Source organism: Sinocyclocheilus rhinocerous, unplaced genomic scaffold, assembly GCF_001515625.1.
Source record: "Sinocyclocheilus rhinocerous isolate Xijiao unplaced genomic scaffold, SAMN03320098_v1.1 scaffold752, whole genome shotgun sequence".
NCBI classification, from domain to species: domain Eukaryota; kingdom Metazoa; phylum Chordata; class Actinopteri; order Cypriniformes; family Cyprinidae; genus Sinocyclocheilus; species Sinocyclocheilus rhinocerous.
The window spans coordinates 1,881,966-1,894,440 of record NW_015639777.1 but is presented as its reverse complement, the minus strand read 5'-3'; the positions used below and the strand labels follow the sequence as shown (position 1 = coordinate 1,894,440).

At 36.2% G+C, this 12,475-nt stretch overlaps 2 protein-coding genes across 2 annotated transcripts in view; one reads left to right on the top strand and one right to left on the bottom strand.

The window, feature by feature from the left end:
- LOC107751907 (centrosomal protein of 192 kDa-like) overlaps positions 1–4,181 on the top strand; it is a 28,755-nt gene extending 24,574 nt beyond the window's left edge. Inside the window, exons 38-45 of the mRNA XM_016567679.1 lie at positions 340–547; positions 688–764; positions 857–952; positions 1,067–1,186; positions 1,446–1,555; positions 1,671–1,800; positions 2,750–2,808; positions 3,360–4,181. Of these exons, the coding sequence (XP_016423165.1) occupies positions 340–547; positions 688–764; positions 857–952; positions 1,067–1,186; positions 1,446–1,555; positions 1,671–1,800; positions 2,750–2,808; positions 3,360–3,492 (933 nt within the window). The 3' untranslated portion in view covers positions 3,493–4,181. The remainder of the gene's footprint in view (positions 1–339; positions 548–687; positions 765–856; positions 953–1,066; positions 1,187–1,445; positions 1,556–1,670; positions 1,801–2,749; positions 2,809–3,359) is intronic.
- Positions 4,182–4,267: 86 nt separating this feature from the next.
- On the bottom strand, positions 4,268–8,577 carry LOC107751895 (ly6/PLAUR domain-containing protein 2-like). The gene is made up of 3 exons (XM_016567669.1): positions 8,371–8,577; positions 7,338–7,454; positions 4,268–4,720 (listed from the first exon to the last, which is right to left on the bottom strand). The coding sequence occupies exons 1-3, from the start codon at positions 8,459–8,461 to the stop codon at positions 4,503–4,505; spliced, it is 426 nt and encodes a 141-aa protein (XP_016423155.1). The 5' UTR covers positions 8,462–8,577; the 3' UTR covers positions 4,268–4,502.
- Positions 8,578–12,475: the final 3,898 nt, after the last annotated feature.

Below are 12,475 nucleotides of genomic sequence, written 5' to 3'. Positions count from 1 at the left end.
TCCCATTCGTCGATCTTTGTGATATCACAAATCCCGGAAAATATGTGTTGTAGTCCAAACGAGTCGTTCGTTGTAGTTTTTGAAAAGTGATTTCTGTTAAATAAAATATCTCCTTTTGTATTGGACTTTGAGCTTTGTAACTTTGCAGATCCTTTTTTATGCTCAAACAGCAACATTACAGACTAACTAAAGTTGAAAAAGTGAAAAAGCATAATAGGACCCCGTTAAAAAAAAACGCTTATGTAAATTCTGTACTAAATGCATATAGGCAATAGGTGAAAATTAAACATCATGGTGCTGCTCTTTCTGTAACACCCATCCTTATGTCTCTCTCTAAAGTCCATTAAAGTTCAGATCCGGCAGGATCTGGCCATGGATGTCTCTGCCACTGGCTGTGCCATGGACTGCTCTTTATGCCCACTGCCCCCTCAGGCTGAGACCCCTACCGTACCAGGACAGAAACCTCAGGGCAGCAGCACCCAGCCTCAGGTAGAGATCAAGAACCGAACACTAGTCTTCCCTCCCACCGCCTCTGGAGAGTCATCAGGTAAGGATAGAACCTGTCATCTACTATCATTATCGCAATCACTTTCATTACTTTGATTAGAGACAAAAACTTTCAATAGGATTCTGAAATCTTGGCCTATTAAAATGTATGAAAGGAAGACAATTTTTTTCCTTGTGCAGAATGTTTTCTGGAGGTGGAGAATCATGGAGAGGAGGTCAGATGGTACCTCTCTTCGTTTGCTCCTCCATATGTGAAGGTGTGTGACGTTGGCAATTATGTAAGAATTTTGAACGCTTTCATTCTGGAGTAATTCATTGATTTTGATCGTGCTGTTGTCTGTTGGATCAGGGAGTCGATAGCAGTGGAGATGTTTATCGTGCCACATACTCTGCCTTCAGATGTGAGAAGGTATCTGGGACTCTGGGGATTCAAGAGAGGATGAAGGTAGGAGGGTGGAAGTGTCAAACTTCATCTAGTCTCTGACAAATCTAATTATTTATATTATTATTATTATTTAAACTGATCTAACTGTTTTTGTTTGTTTGTTTTTGTTAAAAGGTTCCAATCACTTTCCTTCCACGTGATCGGGGAGATTATGCCCAGTTTTGGGATTTGGAATGCCACCCAGCGGCCAAACCTCAACACAAGAGCCGTGCTCGCTTCCAGTTGTGCGGCACTGCAAGTCTAATGAATGCAGATTTCTGCAGTTGTTTTTTTTTGTTTGTTTGTTTTTTTTGTGTGTGTGTTTTATAGTTGGACTAAACTAATGAAACTCCCAATGAATTTGCCTGCTAAAAGCATTGGCTATTAGCTAAAAAGTGCCTTTTCGGTCATAAATTACTCAAAGCAAGAAGGAAAAGGAAACTAATGCAGAAGGAGTAATGCTTATTGGGAATGGTAGTACTTGCCTGTTGAGTGTATAAATTCATGTGTGCAGGGCTTAAGAGCAGGAGAAGCATGCAGTGTTAAAGAAAATTACTCATTGGTGAAAACAGAAGCCACTGTGAAGAACAGGAAGAGACTGGATTCTGCAGGCTCAAAGACTGGGTAAGGGTTGTATTCCTGTTAGAAATCTGACCTATAGAGAAAGTTTTTTTTTTTTTCTCTCTCTCTTCTAAAATGTCATAGAGCATATTTTGCTGTTTATCTCTAATTCATTCAGATCTTCAACTGAGACCCAAAAGAGAGGTGTGTATGCACCCCAAAGTCTGTACACATTTCCTGCCACACGAGTGGGTGCCACCAGCACACTGAAGGTTAACTTCAGAAATAACTCCTCCAACACACATGAGGTGAGAATGTAGGGCTGCACTAATCACAACACACTAAATGAACATCAAAGTCAGATGACATTTGTAAAGTGGCTAACAACTAATCAGTGTCACTTTACAGTTGTTTAAAGTAGGTTTTTATGTGAAAAATGCATATTAAAACAATAGTTCACCCATAAATGAAAATGTGCTGAAAATTGACTCCAAAATGTAGATGAGTTTGTTTCTTCATCGGAACAGATTTGGAGAAATTTAGCATGACATCACTTGCACACCAATGGATCCTCTGCAGTGAATGGGTGCCGTCAGAATGAGAGTCCAAACAGCTGATTCACAGTAATGTAGTGTTCCTGGTAAAATCATCATTTATAAGTATCTAACTTCAAACAAGTCCTCAGTATTATTGATTTATCCAGTAAAAAAGTCATTTCGTCTGATTCAGGAGAGAAATATGCAGAGATCAAGCAGTTGACACGTGAAAACAGTCCAAAACTGATGTAAACACAGTTGGTGGATTTTGATTTGAGAGGACAACCGGGGATGGACTTTTTCACTGGAGCAAGTTTTATTATTGAATAAGTACTGGTATTTTGAACGTTAATTGATTGACTGGAGTCGTGTGCATTATTGTGACGTTTTTATCAGCTGTTTGAACTTCTCATTCTGACGGCACCCATTCACTGCAGAGGATCTATTAGTGACGAAGTGATGTAAAGCTAAATTTCTCCATCTAATCTGATGGAGAAACTAATTTATCTACATCTTGGATGGCCTGAGGGTGAGGACATTTTCAAGAAATTTCCATTTTTGGGTGAGTTCACAGAGCAACCATTTAAATATAAAATACATTCAAGTCTAACAGATTCAGTCATTAAATGGTCATTGCATGTTGATGTGTGCAGTGTTGTTACTGCTGCTCCTAAATGTCTGGCATGAAACCTAAATTTGAGGTTTTCTAATTGACTTGCAGCTAAAATTCATAAGTCCTAAAGAGCCTTTCCACATCAAGCATTCAAATTATTCTCTAAGGTGAGTTACATTCTCTCTTGCTTACACTTTTTGTAGTAGTAGAAAGTCTGAAGTGGTAGTAGAAAGTACTAAAAAATGTTTGCACAAGCCAATTTAAGAAAAAAATGGCAAGTAGAGAGATTTTATTGAAGCATTCCATGTCACTTCCTGCTGCCAGTGCCTGATGTGAAGGCTCTGATACAGAGCTCAGCCACAGGTCAGCTTTTTGTGTGTGTGTGTGTGTGTGTGTGTGTGTGTGTGTGGTTTGTAGCACTATATGCATTTTACTGCATGTATTTGTGTACTAAATATGTGTGGTATTACAAATCATTTTTTAATTTGACTTTAATTTTAAACTGCCAAACTACTTCCAATATTTTATTCATATTATACTAGTTGGCTACAGGTTGTGAAACCATCTGTTTTTGCAGGTTCTTGTATTAATGTGAAATTCACTTTATTACCATTCACTTTTTTGTTGCTCTATAGCATTACAAGGTAGTTTGGTTTACTATATCTACATTTTATTGCCATTGATCTTTTTTTTTTTTTTTCCCCATGTGCCTTACTAGATCACAACACTACATCAACCTCCCTGTTCAGTTCGTGCCGGCCGCTGCGGGCCAGTTTTCCGGCACGCTGCTCGTACAGACGGACACAGATGCTAAACTGGCCATAGAGCTCAGTGGAGAAGCCTTGCCATAAAGACCTGCTCCCCGCCAGCAGAGGACACTGCAAGACGAAGCTAATAATGAACTTTTTTCGTCTAAATGCTTCGCAAAAGAATGTTTAACTTTGTGTTTTCCACTACCCTTTAGATTGTTGACAGCTGTCATCGTATAGTTACGGCCTTTTGGATAAGCACTGTACAATATGGATATTATATATCCAGAATCACAATTTTGTCATCATTTTTGGTATTTTGCCACAGATTATCACCTTTGTATCACTGACGTAAAGTCTATCAGTTTTTCTCTCATTTTCTAGGATTTGTTATCTTTTGTTCACCCGTTGATAGAAATGTTATCACATAATGAAGCTGGACGAATATTTTAAAGATAGATCTGCATCACCATTAGTTGAAAATTTCACCTTTTTTTTGGTGCGTGTGTGTGTCCTGTGTATTTATTTTGAATCAATTCTTGATAAATAAAAATTCTTAATTGTATTTATTGGTAAGTTGTCTTTGTCTTCCACTAATGTGTATCCTACCTTTACTATTGAATTCATGTCCTTTTTTATTCCAAATGAAAATTATCTTTGTTCTTGATCATTTTATTAGGCAGTCAACATTTTTAAAACACCAGTTTCATAATCCATTCATTTTTTGCTTTCAAGACATTAGGTTTTATAATTTTATCTGTTAGAACTGTATTTTTTTCATTAAAAGAGGAAAAATACTTTAAAACCCATATTAAATATATCCATATGTCCATAGATATACATGTCTAAGGCCAGAATTCATGTTCAAACACGGTTATGTTATCATTTGATTATATTCATGCTCTAGTTTACACAGGCAATCATTTTGTGCAATTCTTCCTAACGTTTTCATACAAAATGATCAGATGTCTGGAATACGTGATCCATTTAACAGACTGTACATCCTTCTTTTCAACCAAACGACCAAACAGGTAATGAAGCAAGGAAAGTTAGCTCAGTAGGATTTTCAATATGAAGACGCTTTTAGTCCATGATGGGATGTGTTTAACATTTCAAGTGTGCTGTCTGAAGAGGAGGGTGAGGAGGAGCAGTGGTAGGAGCAGCAGCCATCGGTGCAGTGTGACACTAGCAGCTCCGCTGTAGTTGCACAGGTAACTGTTACAGCACGTCACCTGCACGCCATTTCCATTACTGTCCACAGAGGCAACGGCGGCAGCGCTTGTGCAGATTTTCGAATAGGAGCACGTCTTGGCAATGGCAGTAAAACCTCCTAAAAAGACAAAATTCAAAGTTTGTCTAGTTCTCCATCTGCTATATTGAGTAGTTTTATGACTGATGCAGCAGCAGCTCTTCGGGAGCTGAATATCTGACCTTGTGATGTTATAAAAAGGCTCACACATGCGAATATCAGTTGTCATTCTGTTTTATTAGGTAAACCTCTTTATTTTACTTTCAAAGGAACGTGACTGAGATTCTGCGGTTTTTATGTTGCCGTTAGCATTGTAATCAAAAATATTATAAGGCCTACTGAGTACACAAATTTATAAGGCCTCTAAATGATCAACATGATCAAAACTTTGCTGAAACACCTGTTATATGCCATCTACTACATGTTTTCTAATTGATAGTTGATACTTTTTCATTAGGTAAAAAGTATTATAGCCTAAGTATTGCCCCCCACAATAAAAAAATAAAATAAAAAATCATCTTACTAAGAAATATTATTGTGAGATATAGATCGACAGCTGATATTTATATGCATTTTGTCTAGGTAGTCTACTATACCGTCACAAAAATATCACTGATTTACATTACAAGCTATATCTTCCAAGCTTTATAATGGCAGTGAATGGTGGTTGAGATTTTGAAGCAAAATAAAGTGCATCCATCCATCATAAAAAGTACTCTACATGGCTCCAGGGATTAATAAAGGCCTCCTGAAGTGAAGCGACGTGTTTGTGTAAGAAAAATATCCATGTTTAAAACTTTATAAACTGTAATCTCTAGTTTAGGACGTAGGCGTAGCTTAAGCTCTGTTGAGAATATGCTAGTCTTGCGAGAACCAAGTTTTGTTTACACCAAAGGAAAACCAGTGTCCTCTTGGATTATATCGAAATCCTCTGACATTTTACTTTATAAATCATTTTGTACTTGTAATTCATGACCGGTGTTTTGTTTTGCTCTCTCCTTTGCGTTTCCGTGTTCGTCACTTCTCACCGGTGCATATGCTACATCCTTCGTAATCCGCCGGAACGCCACTCTCTCGTGAATATGCGTACGGAGGACAGTTTTTTGAACCTAGAAGAGTACAAGGCTGGCTGTGCACAAACTGTCCGACTTTGCTAAGACAATCTGGCGCTTCTGAATCAGCGACTTTAAGTAAGTTTTGTTATTAGTTTATTACACAAAATAATGATCTTTAAAATAGCACCATATGACCCCTTTAACAGAAGTGATTACAGTTTATAAAGTTTTAAATATCGATATTTTTCTTTAAAAAAAAAAACGCCTCGCTTCACTTCAGAAGTCCTTGTGGAGTACTTTTATGATAGATGGATGCACGCACTTTATTGGACTTCTATTGGACTACTGAATATCAACACCCATTCACTGCCATTATAAAGCTTGGAAGAGCCAGGACATTTCTTTCAGATGAACTCTGATTGTATTTGTCTGAAACAAGAAAGTCATATACACCTAGGATGGCTTGAGGGTGAGTTAAACATGGGGTAGTTTTCATTTTTGGGTAAACTATCCCTTTAACTGTTCTGAATTCATGTGAAAGAGAGTGGCTGAACTAGACTTATAAAACCGATCATTCCAGTCCTGATAATATCCACTAAATTGCACCCATGACGTGAAACTGTTCAACCAACCATGCAGAACTCCCATAGCTGATCATTATTTATGTTGCATAGCATCAACTGTTTTAAATGAGACTCTAATGGTAAGATTAGAGTTAATCACTGATAGATTTGATCTCTATATATTATTGAACAGTGGTTGTAATGTAAAAATAAAAATTCTGTCAGTACTGATGACTGAGCTTAACTTTTATTGAACCCAGGATATGCCTTTAAAATATTAAAGGTATAGTTCACCCAAAAAATGTGTTTCTTTCTGTTGAACACAAAAGAAGATATTTTGAAAAAGTTAGGAAACAAACAGTTGCCTGTAGCTATTGACTTTCACAGTATGAAAATGGTTTCGTAACAAACATTCTTCAGAATATCTTCGTTTGTGTTCAACAGAAGAAAAAAAAAACTCATACAGGCTTGGAACAACATGAGGGTAAATGATGACAGAACTTTCATTTTTGGGTGAACTTTTTAATATTTTAAAGGCATATTCCAGGTTCAATAAACACTGAGCATTTTGTGATTAATAGTAAATAGTAAAATATGTATTAACATAAAAGCGATCAGCATTTGTGCTTATGATAAACATCAATGCCATGTTCTGACATGATCTGTATGTCTTCATATGTTGTTGGTTTCTGAAGACGTTGAATAGGCTATTATAGCAGAGACCGAAACTAAGGTCAGCAGATATATGATTTTTATTCAATATATTATTCTTAATGATAACTTTCATTGCTGTATGCTACGTTTTGATGTAGCAATAATAATAATAAATGAAAAAAAAAAAGATTTCTAATGTTTTTTCAATGCAGACACAGATTTGTTATATAGACAAAGTTTTTTTTTTTTTTTAAATGCTCAAAATAAAATGCAATAGCTCATTTTACAATACAGAGATATTTCCCCTCTAAAATGCTACTTCAGTGAGGCCTGTATAACAAAGCATATTAATGCACACATAAGACGTATACATGAATTTCCCCATATCAGTACTGAGCTGCTTTAATGTCAAAGGCATCTGCTCACCTTGTGTGCCTACAGTGGTCATGCAGGTGTCCAGAGGAGCCTGGCAGTCCTGAAGGTTTTTGTTACATTCTTGATTTGATGTTGCAGAGCCACACACGTAACACTTCAGCGCATTGACTGCAAAAGAAAAAATATGGAAAGGAAATATGTGAATTGATGTCATTTATATTGAATGTAATAATATTTATGATGCAATCGAACAAGCAGATAATTCAAAATGATTGAAATTCACAATAGAGCACACTGTATTCTAAAATGTCACCATACTTGAAACTGTCAGTGCTGGAAAATAATGGTGTTTACACAACACACATTACAAGTCGGTTAAAAATTAACAGTCACTTACAAAGTCATGGAAAGGGTTAGAAAATAGCACATAACCCAAATAAATATTGCACTGTTTAGAAGTTTGGGGTTAGGTTATTTATTTCTTTTCTGTTTTATTTTGTTCAGCAGTGATGCATTAAATTGATCAAAAGTGAGAGGTAATTTATCATGTTACAAAAAATGTCTGTTTCAAATAAATGCTGCATTTATCAAAGTATCAACAACAACAAAAAAAGAATATTAGAATGATTTCTGAAGGATCATTTGACAAGACTGCAGTAATGATGCTGAAAATGTAGCTTTTTCATCACAAGGATAAAAAACTTTTTAAAAACAAATTTAAATAGGAAATAGTTGTTTTAAACTATAATTACATTTCACAATATTCTGTACTTTTTATTCATTTCACACAGCCTCGTGAAGCATATAACATTAAATAATTCCCAAACTTTTGAATGGTGTATATATAGTGTATATATAAACTCAAATATATATACATTTACAATTTCAATTACATAAGTAATGTAAATATGTATGCATTTCGACCAGATCTTATCACTCTTACCAGAAATAGCGATTGAATTGTGTCACCCTAAAAATGTGAGAACTGCTGTTTCAAACTAGATTACAAACAACTAACATGGAAGCATGTTAACAATCCAAAAATGTATGAGCGCAATTGAAGCAAGTGAATCAGAAGCCATACCTGAGTGTACAGTTAGAAGTAAAAAGAGCAGACTAGAAAGAGTCCCCATGCTGCTGAAGCGCTGACTGACTGCATGTGTCGGAGAGAGCATTCACTGAAATGTTCACAGACTGAAACTCTCTGTCGTCTCAAAGATCCACCCAGCAGACATTCTTTCACTGCTCCTGTGAAAAGACAAATGAAAGAAGGCACACACCAGCACAACTGGCATTCCCTCATACATTTGGACTGGTGTCACAATGTGCCTATCACATTCTAACATGATGACGATTAGATGTACATTTTACAGACACAGAGCAGTTTGTATGTAGCTATGTCACACCCTTCTTGTGTGTTTTACAACTGAGACATACTGTAAGATAAAAATTCAGACTAATCTTGACTGACCCGACTGAGAAAATCAGTGTCACTTTTATTCATTTCAACAAAAAAAGGTCATAATTAAGGCTTGTATTACTAGGTAAAAAATATTTACACTCTAACTTGAGTTTTGTTTATCTGATGAGACAGTCATACTCCTATTAAGTTCCTTCCTCCCTCCTGAGTCCAGACTGACAGGTCCGACTGCTTCCACTAATGGGTGAAACTATCACAAGCAAGGATATAATCACTTCCTGTTTTGTCTCTGAGCTTTTTTCAGGTTTTGTTTAATGGCAACAAGGCGACAAATCCAGAAGAAAAGAATTCTAGGTAACACTTTACAACAAGTTTCATTAGTGAACAACTTTAGTTAACATGAACAATATCTCTACAGCATTTATTAATCTTAGAGTTAATTTCAACATTTACTAATGCATGATTAAAATCAAAAGTCGTGCTTGTTAACATCAGTTAACGCACTGTGAATTAACATGAACTAACAATAAACGATAATGCATTTTATTAACTAACATTAACAAAGATGAATAAATACATTGTTCATTGTTTGTTCATGCTAGTTAATACTAACATTAACTATTGTAAAGTGTTACCGGATTCTATTGTCAGACTTTAATTAAAACATGTTTTAGAAGACAAATGAAACCTAGATATAGTCAAACAGACATGTATTTGATATTTATTCCATTGAAAACTATAATTTCATAAATAATGCACATGACAAAATACTACTCTTAAAACATTCTGAATAAATACTGTACTGAAGCTTGCTATTTCAGCTTCTCAAATTCATTTGCTGTTGTATCCGCAGGCACTCGTGTCAGAATCATCTGCGTCGCGGTTCAAATGAAAACCAAGATAAATGCAAAGCAGCAAACTCAAAGTGTGTTTTCGAAATTGGCACAAAGTTCATTTCTCTTCAAAACAACTAGTGGGCGCTATTCTGGATGTTTGAAAACAGTAGTGTCGATGCGGTAATCACAGGCATTGCCATTGCTGTCATTCGTTCAGAGGTTATAAAAGCACAGGTGGGTGTTGCTGTAGTTTCCTTCAGAGCTTACGTCACTTTTTAATTGTTGGTAGGATTGGCCTGAGTGACTATTACACACGGGTTTAGTCTAAAGCAGGTGTGCGCTGCTAAGCTACAATACATTTTCATTTAATTGTACATAACATGCATTTAAGTATCCGGAAACATTACATTCAGTTTGCACTTAAGTATATTCTTCTAAAGTACCAATAGTAAATTTCACCTGAGCTGATTTTTCATTAAGATTGGAAGGCTTTCAAGTGTTTTGAACTTGTCTGAATACAATAATGTTATATGATTGCTGAAGGAGTGCTGGCATTAATAATAAATTACAATACCTCACGGGTGCCAGACTGAAGAGGGATCATCTGAGAGGTGAGACGGGCCACAAGCCACACATGTCTACCATCTTTCCAAGGCAAAACTCCACTCTTGTGCACAAACACCCCTGCATGGACTGTCCCATTCTTAAGGGTCGTCTCAGGAACCGTGACACTCACCTTCCTTTAATCACAACAAAGTATACTAGATGAATTAGACATTAAATGCTATCTGATGAAGATATTCACATACTACAAAACTGGTCAAAACCACATTAAAGGATGCTTTTCAATTTTGTCAGTTTTCACCAGGTGGTTCTGAGCCATTGTACCTGCAGATAAAATAGAATTCTGAAATAGAAGTTTGCTTAAGTGTTCTTAAAGATAGTAGTGTTTCTTAACAACCTCAAGTACACTTTTAAAAAAGTGCACTCTATAATAATGCAGGTTTTATTTTAAAGTACATTTTAAATCATTGTTTTAAAAATCTTTTGTTGCACTTTACAGAAGTACACTTATTGATGTGTTGACTAAAATACTTAAGCACATAAATATAGCCTGTGTAATATATTTAAATGTACTGAAATTACAACTTCATCATTACAAATGTGTACAAAAGTGTGCAAATAGTGTATATTTAAATCCAAGTTTCAATTGAAATGGCATTAAAGTATATTTTATTTGACCATAAATGCTTGTCAGTACATACTTTAATGAGACATAAAAAAAATAATAATTATGAAATTTAAGTATAAAGATGTACTTAATTCCAAAAAGCGCTTTAAAGTTCAGCTAGTTAAAATTGCTTATTTCTCTGGATTTAAACATTCTTCGAAACATTTGGGATAATGTAAGTACACAAGTCAGCAAAATATATAACACTGTTATAGTGGTTTTTGGATATTTTATTTAAAAAATCTTACATATTGTGCCTTTAACATATTAAGTGTCCTATGACTACATAGTACATATGACAAGGCTATCATATCAAGAAATTAAATTATTGAGTTAATAAAAAAAAGTTTACTGAAATCTTTTGTTTTCTTCATGAATATATTGGCTGAACGAGGCATTCTGCATTTAGTGAACAAACCAATTCAAATCGACAAAACATTAGTTTTATTTAGTACAATTTTTAAAAAACGAGTTGAGAGAACTTAAAGGCACAATATGTACGATTTTTTTATTAAAATATCCAAAAACCACTATAACATTTTCGCTTCGACGGCTTTCAGCCTCACCCTGCTTCTTTCTACTAAGTTAATAAATCGTTAGCTCATCCATGAACATGATTTCTGCCCGAGTCCCGTCGGATTGCATCGGCTGTGGGGATGAAGACCACAACTCCCATGATTCCACACTCAGTCACAGCGTCATCAAACTACGCCTTTGTCTCTTTGTTTATTTTAAATACGCGCCCTCTAGCGGCGAAAATTACATATTGTACCTTTAAAACTTTGACCGCATCAAGTTGAAGTTACCTTGAAATTTTACGTTTTCTTAACAATTTATTTTATTTACAGAGGCTACTCTTTTTAAAATCATGCTAAAGTGTACTTCTTTTTTCACAAAGAACCACAAAAGGAGAGCTTGCCTTTCAAACTTGGTGTTAATGTCAAATTTGTCCACTTTGAACAGCAGGTTGTGTCCAGCTTCATCACTGGGGTGGGGTCCAGAGCAGAATATAATGAGCCGTTGAGAAATCACAAGCAATAACTAACCTTGTTATGAAGCAATGAGCTACTGACAAAGATAGCTAAATAAGATGACCTACTCCCATATTCTCACCTGAAGGCGAGGCTTGACAGTGAGGTAAGATGTAACGCAGCTGTCCCCTTTAGCGCCGTCACAGGGTTTGGTGTGAATGAAGCCGTATATGGCCCAGCACGTATGGAGGACATAGACCACCAACACCCCAAAAATCACTTTAGTGTAAGACATCTTGAACTGAGACCCATTTTTGGGTTTAGAATAACACGACGGGAACATCTTAACGCCACGCCAAGTTCGTTATTGTAAGTGGACAAATACAGAGCAAACGCTTTTAGCGTTACTCCGAGCTGGCAAAGCACAGCATCACTTGCCTCGTTCATTCATTCATTGTGCGCTCGCGGATGGGAAATGATGCAGTGTCTTTATTCCAGGCGCCGTGAAAGCATCGGTGCAGCAGCGAGTTGATGTTTCAGTGAATGACAGGAGGCCTAAAACCTTCAGGGCACAATGACTGTAGTGGAGACATTAATTTACATCTAATATCTCAAATATGCAACCGTAAGACCAGATGTACAAGCAGCATCTCAGAATACGGGATCTGTGGGCAGGTTTGAGTGGGATGTAGGCGGAGAGCGCCACCCTGCGGCCGCAATGACAATCTGCG